The sequence below is a fragment of the Muscardinus avellanarius genome (genome assembly GCF_963383645.1).
Source record: "Muscardinus avellanarius genome assembly, chromosome: 9".
In the NCBI taxonomy this organism is placed as follows: Eukaryota; Metazoa; Chordata; class Mammalia; order Rodentia; family Gliridae; genus Muscardinus; species Muscardinus avellanarius.
The window spans coordinates 13007443-13028485 of record NC_137795.1 but is presented as its reverse complement, the minus strand read 5'-3'; the positions used below and the strand labels follow the sequence as shown (position 1 = coordinate 13028485).

Here is a 21043-nt window from a genome sequence, read left to right as displayed (position 1 = left end):
CTGTAGTCAGACCATAATACCCGGCTCGTTCAGAGGTGCAGAACAGTGATTATTTTATTTTATTTTTTTATTTTTATTTTTTTGCGGGTCTGGGGATGGAACCCAGGGGCATTTGACCTCTGAGCTACACCCCCTGCCCTATTTTTTATTCTTTTTTTTTTTTTGGTGTTACTGGGGTTCCTGGAAGCCCTCCTACCTCCGGGCTACACTCCCAGACCTATTTTATATTTTTGAAACAGGGTCTCTTACACCAGCGCGGCTGGCTTCGAACCTGCGCGATCCTCCTGTCTCCGCCTCCCAAGTGCGGGGATTACAAGCATGCGCCACCATGCTCGGCTTATTCTTTATTTTGAAACCGGGTCTTGCTGAGTTGCAGAGGGCCTCACTAAATAGCTGAGGCTGTCCGCGAACCCTGATTCTCCAGGTCTCAGCCTCCCAAATGCTGGGATTACAAGCATGTGCCACCACGCCCGGCTAGCAGTTATTATTTTAGAGACAGTTATTTCGGAAACAAAGTGATGATATAACCTCATTAAGACTCTTGCTGTATGTGACCAAGGCCTGTGATCCTGCTTTCGGAAATACGGAGGGATGGTGGCGGCGGTGCCATCTACTTAAACCACACCACGCTGTCCTAGGTGTTAGGGTCGTCATGGCTGAGTGCTGGCCTGCTCTGTACATCTCCGTGTGTGTGTGTGTGTGTGTGTGTGTGTGTGTGTGTGTGTGTGTACATATGTGCACACAGACACAGAACGCAGTAGAACTCATGAGTGTGTCAGGGCTGGCCTCTTACAAGGCTATGCGCTGCCACAGCCATGTGACCTCAGTCTGAGCCCTGGGGCAAGGCCCGGCTCGCTGCACCTCGTGTCTGAGAGGACGTGCAGTCCTTGTAGCTGTGTGCAGGCTTTGCTGTTGCTGCTTGGCCTTTTTTATCTTGCCCTCGCACCATCTAATGGCAGCGAAACAGTCTGATGAGCTGCAGATCATGTCCTCTGCTTCCTGAGGGCCAGGGCTGGGGGTCAGATGCTAGTGATCCTGGAACCTGGTGACCACTGGCGTGAACACTGAGGGCGGGGAGTCCAAGGGGGTGAGTGCCTGTGGCCAGAGCGCGAGCTGTGTGTGTCTCTATTTGGTTGGCGCTGGCTTGCAGACTTGTTTCCCCAGTAGCTGCCTGGCTGTGGTCTACACCTGGCCTGACAGCTTTTTGTCAGCGCCCAAGGGCACAGTGTTTGCTTTTGCTTACCTTATTTTCTCTGCCAGGCACCAGCCATGGGAGCTGGTCTCTATCACCCACCAAGGAATCCTGGCAGGGGCCGGTGTGTGCGTGCCCTTCTATAGGGGGCGTGAGGTCCCTGGCATGACCTAGTTCCTGTTAGGGAGGGGCCTGAAGCAACCAGCCCCGCGGGAGCCATACTCTTTACACAGTGGCCGCCACCCTTGAAGGAAACCTGGACCGCGTCCCGCCTTCCGGTGGCCTTTCACGGCTGCCTGTGGGAGGCAGGGGAATGGGCAGGTGCAGCGCCCACAGGCTGCTCAGTGCAGCAGGGGAGCACGTCTGCAGGCTGGGAAGAGGTTGTGTAAGGAGAGCTTCTGAGTCATAATGGCGTCACTTTGTTTAGTAAAAGTAAAGCCATGAGCCGTTCCCGTTAAAGGTGACCTCAGGGGCCAAGTTGTACAGCCTGAGGCTGGAGTTTTCACACTTGGTTTTATCAGCGGTACCTTGTATTATTGGTGGGCATGCATTGTGTGTGTGTGTGTGTGTGTGTGTGTGTGTGTGTGTGTTGTGTACATGCATCCACAGTGTGCATGTGTGAGACAGAGAGAAAATGTGTGTGTGTTGTGTGTATATGTAAGAGAGACAGAGATAGAATGTGTGTATGTGTGTGTTGGCATCTTGTCCACTAAGCTCTGCTTAAATTCACAAAACCACACAGAGCAAGCCGCCCAGAGGGATGCCAGCCCACTAGAAAACCTCCTCAGGAACTTGTCTCTCCCAGAGGCCTAGGACAGTTTCTCAAAGGACCTGCGGCATTTCAGAAGAAATGCACACCAAATGGACGCGTAGAAACTTCAGATGGACGAAAAGAACTTAATGTTCGTGGCTCCCCTTTATATTTTATGGTGAATTTAGCGCAGCAAGTTTTAAGCAAAACACCCAGGTTTTCCATCTGCCGAGTACTGGGTAGGGGTTTGTGAGGAGTGCGGAGCATCCAGCGATCCAGCATGGTGGACCAGGAGACCTTGAGCTCAAGGGCCGGGTAGGTCTCTTCTGCACAAGCCTATGTACATGAATTTTTCACCAGCAATTTCATAGAAATCTCTTTGAATTTCTGGTCCTCATGGGACACTGGTTATTTTCCTCTTGGGGATCTTCAGCAACTTCAGAGACATGAAGACACTGATCGAGGCACCGAGACTGAGTCTACCTGTGCGATTACCAACGATTTTTGTGAATCACCTCCGTACATGCCCAACGCGCGCAGGCGCCTCTCGGGACCGTCTGCTGTCCCTGTTGGATTCTGCTTGTCTCATCCAAGTCTTCATATGAATGCACTGGACCAGAGTGAAAATGAAAGGCACCATTGGAGATGGGCAGACATCTGTGATGTGTCATTTCTCTGATCTCCTGGGAGCAGAGGGAAAAGGCTCAGGATTCCCATTTGGTCAACAGAAATAAACTCCACAGCTGGCTCTGGCAAAAGCCAAGTGAGAGCTAGCAAAAACAAACAGTGATTCCACCTCAACACTCAGTTATCTCAGAGTGGCGGCAGGGTTAATCTGCACGGTGTTGGGGTGTGGGAAGGAAGTCAGAGGGCCCCCTTAGAAGGGAAACCAGGGTGGGCGTAATCAGATCCATGAGGTGGCGAAGCTCCTTAGGCCCAGGGACTGGATGATGGGGTGGTGTGAACCCTGCTGCCTTTCCAGCTCAGCAGTCCCGGGAGAACCAGGGCCGGTGTGAGCCTGAGCCCAGGCTGCTGTGGCCTTAGCAGCCCAGGCCACTCACTGCCTGTCACCCAGCCTCCCTGGGGAAGGTGTGGGTGCTGGTGCCAGCTGGTTCTGTCTCCTCAGAGCAGGTGCAGGTGGTGGCCGAGGTGGTCAGGATTCATTGCAGGGGAGGAGCGGAGGTTAGGGGGCCAGGCGCACTTGCCCGGGGTGGGGGACGGGCTCCATCTTACCTTAGCATTTGTACCACTGGGTCAGAACACCAGCGGCTCCCCAGGTGGCCAGTGCAGGCTCTGATCCCTGGGTTGTACTATGTAGACCCTTCCTTCCTTCCTTCCTTCCTTCCTTCCTTCCTTCCTTCCTTCCTTCCTTCCTCCCTCCCTCCCTCCCTCCCTCCCTCTCTTCCTCCATGGTTCTGGAGATTGAACCCATGGACAGTCCACTCTGAACTACACAGCCAGCCTTTTTTGTCTTCTAGTTTGAGACAGGCTCTGTCTAGGTTACCCAGGCTGGCCTTGAACCTGCGACCCACCTGTCTCGGCCTGGGGTTACAGGAATGCACTGTTGTATCCAGCATACTTCTCTCTCGAGCCCCCCCTTTCTCTCTCCCTCTCGGCTCACAGGTCCCTTTGAGAAGGCTCTGGTCCAGCCAGCATTAGGGTATTGGATTAAAAGCTGGGGCTATCCAATAGCCACGGCCTGAACAGCCCTCAGATTCTCATCTGCACAGCTCTGGGTTCCTTCTGTTTCCTACATGCGTGCCGAGCCTGATGAGAGCAAGACGTGCATTGGTGAGGGCAGCCAGGCCATGGCGTGTTCTCCCATGGACTCACACCTGGCTTTTTAAGATAAAAAGAGAGTCGGGCTGGCAGACAGTATGGGAGCCACTTCCACTTCTCCTGGGCCCCAGGAGATGCTGAGAGAGAGAGGGAGGGAGGGAGGGAGGGAGAGAGAGAGGTGAGAGAGAGGGGGGGAGAGAGAAGAGAGAGAGAAGAGAAGAGAAGAGAAGGGAAGGGAAGGGAAGGGAAGGGAAGGGAAGGGAAGGGAAGGGAAGGGAAGGGAAGAGAAGAGAGATGTTTTCCTGGAATTTACATCACTAAAGACCCTGTGGCCTCATTTGGAAACAAGGTCACACTGGATTAGGAGGGGTCTAAATCCAGTGGGCTGAGTCCTTACAAAAAGGAGAGGACTCAGAGACACATAGGGAGAAGGCCAGGAGAGGATGAGGCAGAGGCCAGAGGGCTGTGCCTCAGAGCCCAGGGCTGCCCTGGCCTTGGGAGGATGGAGGAGGCGGGACGGCTCCTGGCTTCCTCCCTAGAGTTCTCCTGGGAGTGTGGCCTGCCCAAGCCTTGAATCTGGGTTTCTAGGCCTCAAATCTGAGAGAGAATAAGTACCTGTTTGCTGCTGCTGTTTGTTCTTTTTTGTAGTACTGGGGATTGAACCCAGGGGCATTCTACCTCTGAGCTATACCTCCAGCCCTAATTTTTTTTTTTTTTTTTGGTGGTGGTACTAGGGGTGGAACACAGAGGCTTTCTACTTCTGGGCTATACTCCCAGACCCTTTTTTTATATTTTATTTGGAAACAGGGTCTCACTAAGTTGCTGAAAGCCTCACTAAATAGCTGAGGCTGGCTTCGAACCAGTGCGATCCTCCTGTCTCAGCCTCCCAAGCGCAGGGATTACAAGCGTGCGCCACCACACCTGGCCCTATTTTTTTTTTTTAATTCTTTGTTTTAAAACACGGTCTCACTGAGTTGCTGAGGGCCTCGCTAAATAGTAGCTGAGGCTGTCCATGAACCACGATCCTCCTGTCTCAGCCTCCCAAGTGCTGGGATTACAAGTGTGCACCACGATGCCTGGATACCCCTCTTCTATTTTGAAAAACCAGGGTCTTAATAAGGTACTGAGGGCCCTGCTGAGTTGCCGAGGCTGGCTTCAAACCTCTGATCTGCTTGTCTTGGCCTCCCAAATTCTGGGATTACAGGTGTGTGCCAGCAGGCCCAGTGTAACTTTTCCTTTGAGCTGCTAGGTATGCGCACACAAGATGGGCAGCCACTCAGAGCCGGGCTCATCTTCATGGAGGATTCTAGAAGGTTTCAGACCTTTACAACCAGTTCTTGTTTCCAGCTGTTACCTGAAGCATGTCAGACATGCTGGCTCCCGGCCATGGTGACTCCGTGGGCTCCAACTTCGTGGGATGCCTGTGGCTCCAACCCTGACCCTTCCAGCCAGGGGCTAAACATCTGTGCACACTTTTCTGATTTCTCCATCCTGTCCCACACCTAAGATAACCTCCAGCTTTGGGCAGTTTCCAACATGGGGGTGGGGTTGTCTGGATTTCTGGGAAAGCCTGCCCTAGTGAGAAAGCTTTCCATCAACCCCTGTGGAACTTCCTCACCCCTCTGGGTCTCAGTTCACTGATAAATTGAGAAACAGCAAAAACTCTCAACAAATTTAAGTAAACACACTGCACAGCCTGGAGCCTCCCACAGCGGGGGCTGCCTCAGGCTGCCATTTGGAAACCAGAGTATGGGTTGGGCCAGGAAGCTGGTTGGCCCACCCTGCAGAGGAGGGCCCACTGTATCACGGGAGCATGAAGCCTTTGCTAATGATTAAACCCTTGCACTGGGCTGCAGGTCGCACCTGTCGTGGTTGTTTAAGTCTGTGGCACAGGCCTGAGCCGGGCTCCACCTGCCGCACCCCGGGCTGCGGGGATGATCTCCTCGCTGGGCTGCAGGACCTTCATTCTAAAGTGAGAGGCCACCCTGTCTGGGCCAGCCACCCTCGGCTCCAGCCCCTCTGGGAGAGACTGGCGGCCACTCTATCACCACACACGGGGGCACTGAGCTGCTGTCCCTCCTTGCTGCCAGCAGCCTCTCTCCCAGGGACCCACCGGAAGTTGTGATTTCAACAAATGTGTGCCGCCCAATGTTCTGGCTGAAGTCTGCCATGGAAGAGAAAAATTCACTGAAGAGGCTTTGCTTGCCTGCCTGCCTGCCTGCCTGCCTGCCTTCCTGCCTTCCTTCCTTCCTTCTTTCCTTCCTTCCTTCCTTCCTTCCCCCCTCACTTCCTTCCTTCCTTCCTTCCTTCCTTCCTTCCTTCCTTCCTTCCCCCCTCCCTCCCGCCCTCCCTCCCTCTCTCCCTCCCCCCCCCCTCTCTTTCTTTCTTTCTTTGGTACTGGGGGTGGATCTCAGGGGCATTCTACCTCTGAGCTACACTCCAGCCCTATTTATTTTTTTGAAACAGGGTCTCACAGAGTTGCAAAGGGCCTCACTAAGTAGCTGAGGCTGACCATAAACCGTGATCCTCCTGTCTTAGCCTCCCAAATGCTGGGATTACAAGCGTGGGACACCACGACAGGCTCAAATGCTATTTTTTGTTCTTTATTTTGAAACAGGGTCTCACTGAGATGCAAAGGGCCTCGCTAAGTAGCTGAGGCTGTCTGCGACCCGAGATCCTCCTGTCTCAGCCTCTCCAATGCTGGGATTATGAGCGTGCGCCACCACGCCTGGCTGAGGCATCTCTTTTATAGCACAGATTCTCTAAAGTAGCACATGTTTCAGTGCAAAGAGGCCCTGAAAGAGAGTGGCCCTGGGGGCATAGCGGGGAAAAGAGCTACAACTACTGAGTGATTTCGAAAATCAAGTGCTTATATATTTTTATTTTTATTTCTGTGTGGTGCTGTGGATTGGATTCAGGGACATTCTCTCTCTGAGCTACAGTCCCAGGGGCATCCTACTTCTGAGCTACCTTTCAGCCCCATTTTTTACCTTTTTTTTTTTTTTTTTTTTTTGGTGGTACTGGGGTTCCTGGAAGCCCTTCTACCTCCGGGCTACACTCCCAGACCTATTTTTACATTTTTATTTGGAAACAGGGTCTCCTAAGCCAGCGCACGCGGCTGGCTTCGAACCTGCGCGATCCTCCTGTCTCTGCCTCCCAAGCGCGGGGATTACAAGCGTGCGCCACCACGCCCGGCTCAGCCCTATTTTTTATTCTTTATTTCAAAACAAGGTCTCACTGAGTTGCAGAGAGCCTCACTAAGGAGCTGAGGCCATCTGTAAACCTCCTGTCTCATCCTCCCAAGTCCTGGGACTACAAGCGTGCGCCAGCCACCACGCCTGGCTTATTTTTAAATTTTGAAACAGGGTCTCACTAAGTTGCTGAGGACTTCACTATGTTCCCAGAGTTAGCCTTGAACTTGCGGTTCTCGTCCTCCCATCTCAGCCTCCAAAAGACTGGGATCACAGACGTGCGCCGCCATGTCCGACTGCTTATTTACTTTTAATGCTGGGGATTGGAGAGATGGTAACCGGACAGGATGATCTTGTATCCTAGGTTGGGAGGCATTCTCTTGGACCAGTAGTGTGTTTCACTTGCAAGAGGAAATCAGCACAAAAGCCACCCTCACCCAAGGCCACATTCACCTTCAGGAGGGAGTGTGTAGTTTGGCTGCCTGGGAGTGGGGCCCCCTCTAGCATTGGGGTACCTCCCTTGTTTGTATGTGACTTTGTCTTACAGCCTTCCACCTTTTTATCTTCTCCTGTGGGTGTGGGTCACTGATTGTGGTCTCTTGTGTTCAAAAAGTCTCTGTTCAGAGGAGCAGGTGCCCGTGGCGGTTTCCCGGTGTCCCCCAAGCACCTTTGAGCTGGCTGGCAGGTGACTGCCTTCATGTTGGCACACCTTAAATGTCTCCCTGCCAGCTGCAGAGCACCTGTGTTCTCAGACTCAGCCTTGAGAGGGTCACGGGTCTGTCCTCACTGTGGCACCCGTGTGACACACCCAATGTTGTTTAGAATGTTTACTTTGCCTAGAATATTTGAGAATACCCTTACATAGGCATGAAAAGGAGTTTTGGGATTTTTGTATTGATCGGAAATTGTGTCATCTTTGGAGCCTCCATTATACAGAAAGGTTAAGGAGAATCGTGTTCCATCACATAGGTCCTTTCCAGTTACGTGAAAAGTGGTCCCCCAAACCGGGGGTGGTGGCACATGCTTGTAATCCTGGTACTTAGGAGGCTGAGACAGTAGGATCACAGGGGCATGGCCATCCTCAGCTACTTAGTGAGGCATTTTGCAGCTTAGTGAGACTTTGTTTCCAAATGAAGAATTAAAAAATAGGGTTAGGAGTATAAGCTCAGAGGTAGAATGTCCCTGGATTCCATCCTCAGTACTGCCAAAAAAAAAAAAAAAAAAAAAAAGGAGGAAAGAAAGAAAGGAAGGAAGGAAGAAAGGCATATTCCACTTAGCTAACTCTGTTTCCTAGCATGGTGACCATGACACTCCCCCACCCTGGTCTTCCGCTGGGCCTCAGGCCAGTGGAGAAGCCCTGGCATGGCTTTCCAGAATGAACTGGGCTTGGTGAGAAGGATGGGTGTTGCAGGATCAGGGACTGTGTGCAGGCAGACAGGATGGGCCTCGGTCAAGGTTGTAATGATTGTCAGCTTTATTTGGAGTGGGGCAAAGTTTTGATTTGTGCAGTTGACTTTATGCAAAATCTCTTATCTCTTCCCATAGAGATTTTTTTTTTTTTTTTTGGTAGGTCTGGGATTGGAACCCAGGGGTATTCAACCTCCAAGCTACACCCCCTGGCCTATTTTTTATTCTTTATTTTGAAACCAGGTCTCACTGAGTTGCAGAGGGCCTCACTAAATAGCTGAGGCTGTTCGTGAACCGCGATCCTCCTGTCTCAGCCTCCCAAATGCTGGGATGACAAGCGTGCGCCACCACGCCCGGCTTGTGCAGTAGACTTTAAGAAGTACTTCTTGACAATCTTTAGTTACTTTGGGGGGATGCCTGGGAGCCAGATCATTCTAAACAACCTCAGCTATTTAGTGAGGCCCTCCGCAACTTAGTGATACCCTGTTTCAGAATAAAGAATAAAAATAGGATGCAGGGTGTTGAATGCCCCTAGGTTTCATCCCCAGACCCGCAAAAAATAAAAAAAATAAAAAGTCAATAAAGAAGAAGCTGAAGCCGGGAGTGGTGGTGCATGCTTGTAATCCCAGCATTCGGGGGGCTGGGACCGGAGGATTGGGGTTCGCAGACAGCCTCAGCTCAGCTCTCTGCAACTCAATGAGACCCTGTTTCAAAATAAAGAATAAAAAATAGGGCAGGGGGTATAGCTTGAAGGTCGAATGCCCCTGGGTTCCACCCCCGGACCCAATAAATAAATAAATAAATAAATAAATAAATAAATAAATAAATAAATAAATTATAAAAATAAGCTGCTAAGCATCCAAGCATTTAAGCCCTCCTCCCCATTTTTTTTTTTTCCTCTGTGCTGGGTTTTTTGCACATGATAGGCAAGTCTGAGCCACACCCCCAGCTAACCATCTTTTTTTGTGTGGTGCTGGGCATGGAACCCAGAGGTATTCTACCTCTGAGCTATACCCCCAGCCCTATTTTATTCTTTCGTTTTGAATAGGGTTTCACTAAGTTGCGGAAGCTAGTCTTTCTTGAACCTGTGATTCTCCTGTCTCTGTCTCCTAAGTCCTGGGTTTACAAGTGTGCACCACCCTGCCCAGCCGCCTAACCTTTCTTTCTTTTATAAACTGATTTCCAAATGGACAAAGAGGGTAAGTTTTACTGAAAAAGAAATTCTAGCTACAAACATTGAAAAAGTAATAGAGTTAAAATATTGCCCTTTGGTAGGTGTGCTGGCACACACCTGTGGTCCCAGTACTTGGTGTATGTAATTCTAGTACGTGGGAGGCTGGGGCAGGAGGATTACAGGTTCAAGGACAGCCTCAGTAAGCAGTGAGACTCTCATCAACTTAGCAAAACCCTGTTTCAAAATAAAATAAAATAGGGCTGGAGGTGTACCTCGGAGGTAGAATGCCTCTGGGTTCAATTCCTAGTACTATAAAACAAATAAATAAATAATAAAATTGCCCCCTTTTATTTAGTGTGTGTGTGTGTGTGTGTGTGTGTGTGTGTGTGTGTGTGTGTGTGTCTGGGGATGGCACCCAGGGGCATTTGACCTCAGAGCTACACCTCCTGCCCTATTTTGTATATTTTTTAAATTTTGAAACGGGGTCTCACTAACTTGCAGAAGGCCTCACTGAGTAGCTGAGGCTCTCTGTGAACCATGACCCTTTCAGAGCCCTCATAATGGAACCGCTGGGTTCAGCCCTGATCCTGAGAGGCCTTTGTTGTCACAATCGAGGGGGTGGCCGCAGGGCATATGTCTCCTCACGTCCGGTTAAGAACGGCATCTCCCTTGGCTTCACATCAGGTCACTGTAAGCCTTGGAGCCTTGCGTGGTGGGCAGGAAGTCGGGCCAGGAATATCTGAAGTAACACACAGCTGTCCAGCTTGGACAGAGCTGAGAACTGTTGCTCCGCAGGCCGGACAGGTAGCAGTGGACGCCTGCTGCTGGCCTGGGTCTTGGTGCCTGGCCACGTCAGCCCTGTCCCGTGAGGCTGGTGGGATCAGCCCCTTGCCGAGGTGACTGACAGGTGGTGCCAAGTCCTGCTGGTGCCCCCAAGTCTGATGACTGTGGTTGGTCATCTAAATAGGACACTTTTCGGCCCCCAGGCCCACTCTCTCTGCCTTCTCATGCCGGGCGATAGTCAGCTTGGGTGCCCGGATCTGGCCTGAAGGAGGCACACGTGACCTTTGGAAGCCAGCGCCCCAGTGCCGCCGCTCGCCTTCCCCTGCCTGCCGCTTCTTTCTGTGTGAATTGATACAATGCAGAGGGGGTAATGATAGCGTGAGGCTCATGCAGTTTAAGGGCACAGTGGACATCACGAAGTCCAGTTTAAATAGCTGCCACAGCGCCTCTGGGAGCTTGGGTGTGGGCTGAGGGCTGCCCCTGAGGGCTGCCTTGCTCTCAGCCTGAGTGTTAAGCGCCAGATTAAAGCCAGCTCAGTCGGGCTGCATGACCTTTACAGTCCCCACTGTCACCAGGATCAGCCCTGAGTCCAGCTACAATCTGCTTTTTGTCGTGGCCTCCAGGAAACTCAGAACCGGTCGAGCACCTAAGGAGGCGCTGACCTCCCTTTGTGACTAGGTCGCCCTTTCTTTTTCTTCTTTTCTCTTTCCTCCTTCTCCTCCACCAACACCTTCTCTTCCTCCTCCTTCTCGCCCTTTTTCTCTTCTTCTTCTTCTTCTTCTTCTTCTTCTTCTTCTTCTTCTTCTTCTTCTTCTTCTTCTTCTTCTTCTTCTTCTCCTTCTCCTTCTCCTCCTTCTCCTTCTCCTTCTCCTCCTTCTCCTTCTTTTTCTTCTCTTCCTTTCCTCCTCCTGTCTTCTTTCTCCTCCTCTTCCCTCTCTCCTCTCCTCTCTTTTTCTTTTTTCTTTTCTTTCCTCTCCTGTCTAACCATATAACCCTGTACTCTTTGGCCTTAGCTTTGCATCTTTGCTTGTGGGTTTCTTTTATTTTAAAATTTGTGGCCAATTGTATAGAATTCATTGATGAGTCATCTCCAAATCTGTTCAAAGGAGGTGGAGCAAAATATGAACTAAGGAAAGAAGTCCAGGGAGAGACCCCGTGTCGGGGAAGAAGAAGAGCAGGGGGAGGGGAGGGTGCAGAGGTGAGCCTTGGCCCCTGGGACCCTGCAGGGAAGGTTTCCTTCTGGGGAGAGGAGCCAGAGCCCTGCCTGCTGTTTCTGCACCTGTGTGGGGTGGGGGCGGGCGCCACCATGACACAGCTCAGCTTCCTGGTCCGACAGCTCCCTGGGACAGCACTGCCCTTGTTCTGCAGGTCCTTGGCAGGCTGGCCCCGAGCCCCAGGCTAACGTCGCCCTTGCCTGTGAGCAAGCATGCGTGCTCAGCCTGGGGCCGGCGCACCTGCACCTGCTCCAGCTCCTGGCTGTGCCCGAGCTTCCCACGCTCCGGGGCTCTCACCGGGGCGCCTCTGCAGCTGCCCGCCTCTCCCACGCTCAGAGCTGGGACATTACCCAGAGCAGGGGGCTCTGGCTGCGAGTGAGTGCCATAGGAGCAGCCGTGTCTGGAAGGAGGAGCAGCCCTGGCCACTGCTGAGAACACGGTGAGTTCCCAACTCCCTGGGCTACCTGGTGGAGAGAGGCGCCACCAGCCCTGCCAGGGAAGTGCATTTTGTAAGGCACAGACGAGAGCCGCTGATTTTATGGTATTTCGTCTCTGTGGCTCACCTCGCCCTGCTCATCTGTTGGTCTCAGCCCCTCTCGTTCCATATGGCTCTAAACCTTGGCGGCCTCTGTCCAGGGAGGCAGGATTCTGCAAACATCGGGTTAAAAATACTCATAGATAGAATCTCAGTGTTGACAAGACATTGCTGCCCCTCGGTGGGGTCAGCGGCGGAGGGATGCTACTGGCGTGTTTCACCCTCACGTGCAGTGTGTCCTGTCCTGCTGTTTCTACAGTTGGGCAATCCTGATCATTCTTTCCCCTAGTCTCCTCCTGGAGAGGAATAGAGAGTCTTCCTGCTATGTGAGTTCTGAAAACCCTTCTGGGAGCTTTCTCCCTCCCTGCACCAACGGGGCTGCAGCCATGGCTGATATGCGGTGCCGATCTGATCTGCTCTAGCCCTGACCATTGGTGGGAAAACTCGCTCCGGGGGCCGGCACCTGCCGAGCACACAAATAAAAGGCTTGGCGAAGTCGCTAATATTTATTCAGCACTTATTACCGGCAAGCGTGCCGTTCTCAGCCTTCACACGCATTTTCTTCTTTAAGCCTACCAATAAAGCTGCCATTATCTCTCCTCTCCAGATGAGGACACCAAGTCACAGAGCGCACAGGTGCATTAGTTCCCAAGGTTAGGCTGCTGGCTGAGAAGTAGGAGGAGGGACTGAATAAATGAATGGGTGAACAAATGAATGCTCTAAGTATATCCACGGGTGGTGGCTGCCGTGGACTTGACACCGCAGGTTCTTCGTTTGTCCAGGAAGACAAGTGGAAGGGTGTGTTGAGGGGTTTCGGCCTGTCTAGCCAGCTGTTGCCACCTGCAGCGCTCTGAAGCCCTGCTTCCTCCCAGGTTTAGCCCTTGTGGATGCTGTCACTGGAACAGTGCAGGGCCCGGCCACTGGGGGGCGCCAGCGTTCATACACAGGGCTGGGCTTTGCCCAGATTTCCAGCATGACATTCACAAAGAGCTCTCTTTCTTTACTCTTCCCTGAGGCCTTCAGGGATAAGGGAGGCTGGGAGCAGGGATGCTGTGCCCCATCTGGTGCTTCAGATGGGGCCCGGCTGCCCTGAGCCTCCATTGGCTCTGTGTGAGTAGCATCAGAGCAGTGCTGGCGGGTGGGCATCCCTTCAGCCAGCCCAGGAGAGTGGAGACCTGTGCCCCAAGGTTGTCAGGAATCTTCCCAAGCCGGGCGAGGTGGCGCATGCTTGTAATCCCAGCATTTGGGAGGCTGAGACGGGAGGATTGCGGTTCGAGGACAGCCTCAGCTACTATTTAGGGAGGCCCTTTGCAACTCAGTAAGATTGTTTCAAAATAAAGAATAAAAATTAGGGCAGGGGGTGTGGCTCGGAGGTAGAATGCCCCTGGGTTCCATCCCTAGTACCACTCACACACAAAAAAAGAGCGGGCAGCCAGTATATGGGTGCGCACAGGATGCTGAGCCCGGCTCCATCCACGGAGAGTTCAGAGCTGCCAACCATGTGTGGCTGCTATACCAGGAGTGGGTGCTTCCCATATTCCTTGTCCTTTAGGTGTCGGGTTTGTTAAAAATTGCTTGGGTAGGTTAAGTTCTGTTGGAAAGCTAGCCAGCTGTCCATCACTGAAATGTCAGTGCAGAGCCCTCTGGGTTCTCACGATGCCAGATACCTCCGTACACATCTGGCGTTAGCAGCTTTTGTCTTCCTCCCCTAGTCCCGCAGCCCACCCTGCTATGCCTGTGCTGAGTGCGCGGTGCTGCCCCAAGGGATGGAACTGCATCTGGGAGCCGCACAGCCAGCACCTGCGTGGGGTTAGCACGGGCAGCTCCGTAAAGAATCCACACGGTTGGGTAGAGTGTTGTTCAGTGGTGCAGCACGTGTTTGGCATGTGTGAGGCCTTGGGTCCCATCTCTGGTACCTCTTCCAAATTACGCCATTAGTTAATTTCATGGACTTGCAGTCGGCGTGATACAAAAGACCAAGGTAGATGTAAGATATGGACCAGGGGTGTGGCTCCTGAGGTCAGGGGAATTAGCCACTGCTTTGCTGGAGGAGATTCACTGCACTGAGAGCTCAGGGGTCTTTGGAGCGACCGTTGAAGCCTGGGTGTGTGGACGTGGAACATTCTAGGCTGGATGCAGCCTGTGCAAAGGCCCCAGCTCAGAAACACCCTGACCCCAGATTCTGCAGCCGGCAGGCTGGAGGATGCTCAATCAGACTCAGGTCTTCCTGCTACCAAGTCCTGCTCTCACCTGGGAGGTTTGGGAAAGCTTGCCATTTGTCACAACAGTCAAAAAGGAAAGAGGTAAAAGCTTAACCCAGCCCCTGCCAGAGCCGGGCAGGCTCTCTCTGGTGAGGAGCCAGTCTCAGCACTAGCCTGCTTCTCAGGGCCCGGGCCCGGAGGACCTCTGCAAGACTAATTTCCTGGGTGTTCTCACTGCAGAGGGAATGCAGAGCCCGTCCTTCACCCCATCCCTCCGTACCCTGCACCCCTGCGTGTGTGTGCTATGGAGGCTGCTGGGTATTTTGGCCAGAGTGTGTGTGTCTCCCCTGGCCAGTGGTGGTCAACAGGGTGTGGATGGCCCAGGCAGGAGAGCAGCTCTGACACACACTGTTCCAGAAACATTTTCTGGCTGTGTTTCCCCAGGGGAATCTCCAGCAGTGCCTCCCCTCAGTCGAGGGGTTGGGGGGGCTCACAGTCCTCTTCCTTTTGACACGATGTGCTTAGTTCTCCAAGCACCCTGAGGTCTGTGCCCAGATAGGCACAGCAGTGTCTGAAGCCCATGCCTTCCGCTGGCAGGCTCTGCCCTTCTGAGAAAGAAGCCGCCTCCCACAAGGGGAACCGCTGTCCCCACAGAGAAGGGCTTGCGCTGGGCTCCTTCAGGGTTGTGGAGCCTGCTGGTCTGGCAGATGGAGTGCTGGGATGGGCTACTGCAGAACCCTTCACCCAAGGGTGCCGTGCTGAGGGGCAGCGCACACCAGGGGACATCCCATTGCCAGGGGGTGTGCTGCAGGGTCACTCTGGGAGCAGCAAGCTCCCCCCACCCTGCCTGGATTCCTGGCCCAAGGTGAGGGAGGGGTGGGCATGTCTCTGCAAGGATGGGCACAACTCTGAAGCAGGCCGCACACCTCTCCCAGGGCTGCAGGTGCACAGTGGCTAGGTCAGGCCCTGAGAGTTTGACATGGACCTTGTGTCCTTGGACATAGGCCTTCCTAGTTTCTCCCAAGGAAGGCTGGGTGTCTCTGTGTTCATGCTGTCTAGCCTGGTTTCTCCCCTGACCCTGCTGCTTATAATATACAAGGGGTACAAAGGATTCTGTCCTCTTAAAAACGCAGAGTGTCCATACAGAATTTCATGCTGCTGTGTGGGTGGGAGACACATTGTCTTTTCTTGAGAGAGAGCCACCTGAGTTTATATCTCAAGGTTGCAAACTTATGTCATTATAAACAACAACAAAAATAACATATGTGGCTGGGACAGTGGCACACACTTGTAATCCCAGCACTTGAGAGGCTGAGACAGGAGGATCATGGTTCACAGCCAGCCTCAGCTACTTAGTGAGGCCTTTTGCAAATTAGTGAGACCCTGCTTTAAAATAAAGAATAAAAAATAGGGTTGGGGGTGTAGCTCATAGGTAGAATGCCCCTGGGTTCCAATCCCAGTATTTCAAGGAAAAAAAAAAACATAAATAGCCAAGAAAATGAGTATTAATAACTTAAAAAATTAGTAAGTGTTTTGGTGTGACACTGGGGATTGAACCCAAGGGCATTCTACCCCTGAGCTATACCCATAACCCAATTGTTTTTTTTTTTCTAATTCTGAAACAAGATCTCACTAAGTTGCCAAGGAAGCTGGTCTTGAACCCGTGTTCCTCTTGCATGAGCCTTCTCCGTAGTGCTGGGATTACAGGTGTGTGCTACTGTGGCCAGGCTGAAAATTAATGATTTTTAAATTCTTACACAGAGACTCTCTGGGCAGTTCTTCTAGTTCCTTCTCTGATGGCCACTCCTCTTTGGACACCATGAACTTGTGGATTCCAGGCCCAGGATGTCCCCCACGTGCTTGATCCACCTCGGTGGTTTTTATCAGAGGAGAGAGATGATCAGGAGATTGGCAACTCCAGCCTCCTGTGGGCTGAGCTCCCAGGCCCTGTGACTCCTGTATCAGGCAGTTGAAGTCTGGAGTTGGGCGGACTGGGCAGGGTTGTCTTCCAGCTGAGACCTTAACACACCACCCCTCCCCTTCTCTTCCTCTAAGCGTCCTTGAAACTTGAAGCCTGTGATCAGTACTCTGGTAGGGCTGCAGTAGGCAGCGCACCCTTAGGCAGGGAGTAACCTGTGTTTCCCTGTCCCGGGAACTCTGCTCCGGAGGGGCTTGTCTCTGTTCACTGTCTAGATAAAGAGCAGCTTACCCTCGGCGAGTCTTCTAAGGATGCGAGAAGGCAGCCCTCTTTGCAAAGACACCAAAAGAAAGTGGGTTTGCCCTATCGGTGTCTACCAATGGGCAATTTTCTGAACTTGTTTTATTTATTTGGGTGTTACTGGGGATTGAACCCAGGGGCATTCTATCTCTGAGCTATACTCCCAGCCCTATTTTTTTATTCTTTATTTTGAAACAGGGTCTTACTAAGTTGGTCTTACTAAGTAGCTGAGGCTGGTTGCAAACCCGTGATCCTCCAGTCTCAGTCTCCCAAGTACAGGAATTACAAGTGCACCACCATGCCCTGGCTTCTGAACTTATTATTTAAGATCGGGAGTCAGATTTCTCTAGAGCCAGTGTGCTTCTTTAATAAATTGCCAGCACATTAGTGACTCATTGAGTGGGTGTAGACTTAAAGGATTTGGCTCTGTGCCGGGCTGCACTGAGCCCCTCCTGTGGAGGCTAAGGGAGGCTGCACAGGGGTGGGTGCAGCTTCCTGGAGCCTTGGGGTCCACTTTCCTAGGCTTGCAGGCATCTAATTTGGGACCTAGGCCGGACGCAGCCACTAGGGTGGTGGGGGTGGGACCTGGGTCCAGCCTGGGAGCTGGCAGCGCTCCAAGCTCGCTGCAGCCAGTGACTTTGACTCTCCACCTTGAGACATAATATGTGCTTTTGGTAGAAAAAGTAAAAAATGCATACAGAAGAATGGGAAGGAAATGATATAATATATCGAAATGATATAATAATAAGTTCCAGAAATAGACTACCACTGATTCAGCCTGCGTGCTGGCCACACGTCTACACGTGCGTGTGTGTGCGTGCGTGTGTGTGTGTGTGTGTGTGTGTGTGTGTGTGTACACCATATTTAGATAGTACCTGGTTTACAATGGTTGGACTTCCTATTTTTTTTTTATGTTATGCTTGGAAAGTCATATGCATTCAGTAGAAGCTTTATTTGGAAGTTTGAATTTGGGTTTTTTTCTGGGCTAGCGACATGTGTTACAATCATCTGTTGTGATGTCACTGGGTGGTGCCAGCCACGACTGCTCCCAGGCAGACAGACACATGTCACCAGGGACACGGCTGTCTCTTACAGCGTGCTGTGTCCTCGAGGGAATGCTTTGTCAGGTGCACTCAGAGCATTTTCTTTTCCCCTTCCTTCCTTCCTTCCTTCCTTCCTTCCTTCCTTCCTTCCTTCCTTCCTTCCTTCCTTCCTTTCCCTTCCTCCCTCTCTCCCCCCTCTCTTTTCTTCCTTTCTTTTTTTTTTTTTGCAATACTGGGGATGGGACCCAGGGGCATTCTGCCTCTGAGCTTTACCCCAAGCCCTATTATTTTTATTATTTGTTTTGAAACAGCGTCTCCCTGAGTTGCAAAGGGCCTCGCTAAGTAGCTGAGGGTGTCTGCAAACCACGATCCTCCTGTCTCAGCCTCCCGAATGCTGGGATTACAAGTGTGCACCACCACGCCCAGCTTGAACAGGTGCTTTTAGCAGGAGTAGAAGAACGCCAAGTGTGATGGGGTGTGTAATTCCAGTACTTGGGAGGCTGAGACAGGAAGATTGATCGCAGTTGTTGAGACTCAACAACTTAGCGACTTGGTGACACATTATTTCCAAGCAAAATATTAGAAGGGCTGGGAAGTGTAGCTCAGGGGTAGAATTCAACCCCTGGGCTTGATTTCCAGTACCAGGGGGGGAAAAAATAGAGTAGATGCAATTGTGAATTTCTGGAAGTCATTGATTAAATTACTCGGTTCTTTGATGTAAAGCCCATCATGGATGGTGAAGGCTGGCATAGCCTCTGTGTGTGTTCACCAGCTCTGCTGCGCTGCCCTTGCTGGAGGGGCCTCTCCTGTTCCCTGGGCAAGCGTGGTCCTGCTGGCTGATGGAGCGGCATCAGGAAGGGTCCTGCTACGGCAGTGATGAGGCAACAGAGGACACTTGGTTGGCCCCGATGCCCGACGTGCGGCCCTGGTTCCTGCTGGGTGCTGTAAGCGCCCGTGTGGCCAGCAGGGGAGGCCACTACAATACGATTCTGTCTTGTCGTCTGCAGGCTCCAGGAAGCTCCGCACCATCCACTGCTCTTCACTGTGACAAGCCTTCTCGGTGAGTGTCCCCGTGGGCGGTGCACTGGCTGTGGGTCGGTCAAGAGAGGAAATAGGCACGTCTTTGGGTTTTTTTTTTTCTTGTTGATGTTGTTTGGTTTTTTAAGGTAATAATCAGGGATGATACATAGCAGTTTTATGTCCACTTTCTATTATTATTATTATTAATTATTATTATTATTAATTTAGTGGCACCGGGGTGGAACCCAGGGGCATTCTACCTCCAAGTTATTCTCCCAGACCTATTTTATGCTTTATTTGGAAACAGGGTCTCACTAAGTTGTTGAGAGCCTCACTAAGTAGCTGAGGCTGGCTTTGAACTTGTGCAATCCTTTCTCAGCCTCCCAAGTGCTGGGATTACAAGCATGCACTACCATGCCTGGCCTATTTTTTATTCTTTATTTTGAAACAGGATCTCACTGAGGGGCAAAAAGCCTCGCTAAGTAGTGAGGCTGGCTGCGAATAATGATCCTCCTGTCTCGGCCTCCCAATTCCACACTTGGGATTACAAGTATGCACCGCCATGCTTGGCTTTTTATGTCCATTTTCTGAACACATATTCTGACTTTAGGATGCCAGATTATGGAAACATTATGACCCTCTTTCTTCTTTTTCTAAATGTATTTTTGTGGTACTGGATGGAGTCTAGGGTGCTTCTCCACTGAGCTACATCCCCAATTCTGCCCCCCCCCCTTTATTTTGAGGCAGGGTCTTGCGAAGTTTCTCAGTCTGGTCTTGAACTTGCAATCCTCCTGCCTCAGGCTCATGGGCACAACTCTGCCCAGCTGTGATGGTTTTTCAGGAGAGAATTCGATTGCCATGGTCTGGTTGAATGAGGATTCACTCTCACTGATTAAGGTGTGCTGAAGGGACAGCGCCTGCAGGCCCCCCTCAGCCTGTGGCTGTAGAGACCGACGTGGCTCCCTCTCTGTAGATGGTGCTTGCCATAGGAGACATGCGATTGTTTTAAAATGAGTGTCCAAGAAAATCAGATTTGACTTTTAAAAACAATGAACAATTTTTACATCTGTATCTGATGTATACAGCAGAAAAGACAAAAGCCCCTAGGAGATGTTTGGATTCTGCTTTCAGCAGATAAAAACAAATTACAATATTAGCTATTTGATGTTATACATTTTTTGGTATGATAATAGCGTTATAGTATTTTAGTAAGTTTTTTTTTAATCTTTAAATAGGAGGAGTGCAGATTTGCCACCAGCCTCAGCTACTTAGTGAGACCTTCTGCAACTTAATGAGACCCTGTTTCAAAATAATGAATTTTTTTAATCTTTTAGAAGTTGCTACTACTTTTATTTTTATCTTTTTTTTTTTCTGGTATTGGGGATTGAACTCAGAGGCATTCTACCTCCAAGCTACATCCTCGGCCCAATTTTATTTTTTATTTGGAAACAGGATCTCACTAGTCTGCTGAGAACCTTGCTAATTTGCCAAGGCTGGCTTTGAACCTGACATCCTCCTGTCTCAGCCTCCTGGGATTACAGGTATGCACCATCATGCCTAGCTTGCTACTACTTTTAAATGAAGTAATATCTGATGTTCTTCCAAGTAATTAAAGAAGTGTAAGAGAGAGAAATATTGGCAGAAAAGGGTTAGCCCTGTGTTGGTCACTTTGAAGTTATTGGGTGATGGTACATGAAGGTTGCTAAAAATTTTTTTCTTAATATTTCAGGAAGTAAAGAGAAAGCCTGGTGTGGTGGCACACACCTATAATCTCAATATTTGGGAGGCTGAGACATGAGGATCACGGGTTCTAAGTCAACCATAGCAACTTAGCAAGACTATTTAAAAAAACAAAGAACAGGAGGTGTAGGGGGGTAGCTCAGAGGAAGAATGCCTTTGGGTTCAATCTCCAGTATTACAAAAATAAATAAATGAAAAGTAAGAGAGAGAGAGAGAGAGAGAGAGAGAGAGAGAGAGAGAGAGAGAGAGAGAGAGAGAGAAGAGAGACCGACTCATAGATATAATAGGAACAGGGGAGGACCAAGAGCAGCAGCTATAGCCCAGGTCCAGTACTGAAACTCCCAAATCAGAGGGCTCATGTCCCATGACCACTCTGTGTCTGGGTTCACCTCTTGGTATCATTATCGTCTTTTGGGTCCAACCTGGTTCCATCTTTCCTGGGCTCTGGCCTCAGCCCTAATGTTGTTAGGAGCCCCTCACCCCCCGCCGTGAGTGTGGGGCTCAGGGCTTCCTGGGGGCCTTATAGGACCATGGAGAAGCTATGGTGTGGGGGAGTCTTGGTCCCCAGTACTTTACCTCTCCACCCAACCTCTTCCATGGATCAGTGTCTCCTTGGAGGCTGCATGCAGACAGGAGTTGCCGTCTGCAGCCTTGGCCTCTGCCAACATCATTCCTGCTGCATAAAGTGCCCCCCCTGCAGCTGCCCCATGCTGGCCCTGAGAGCTCAGGGCAGAGTTGAGGCCCCCCCTTTAAGAGGCTCCCCTGCCCCACCATTCCCTGTGGCCAGTGTGCTTT

At 51.2% G+C, this 21043-nt stretch overlaps 1 protein-coding gene across 1 annotated transcript in view; it reads left to right on the top strand.

Annotated features, from left to right (window-relative positions):
• Positions 1 to 21043, top strand: part of TNS3 (tensin 3) — a gene marked incomplete at both ends in the record, with an annotated part of 191523 nt that overhangs the window by 49173 nt on the left and 121307 nt on the right. The window contains one exon of the mRNA XM_080701412.1: positions 18496 to 18548. Coding sequence (XP_080557538.1) covers positions 18496 to 18548 — 53 coding nt within the window. The remainder of the gene's footprint in view (positions 1 to 18495; positions 18549 to 21043) is intronic.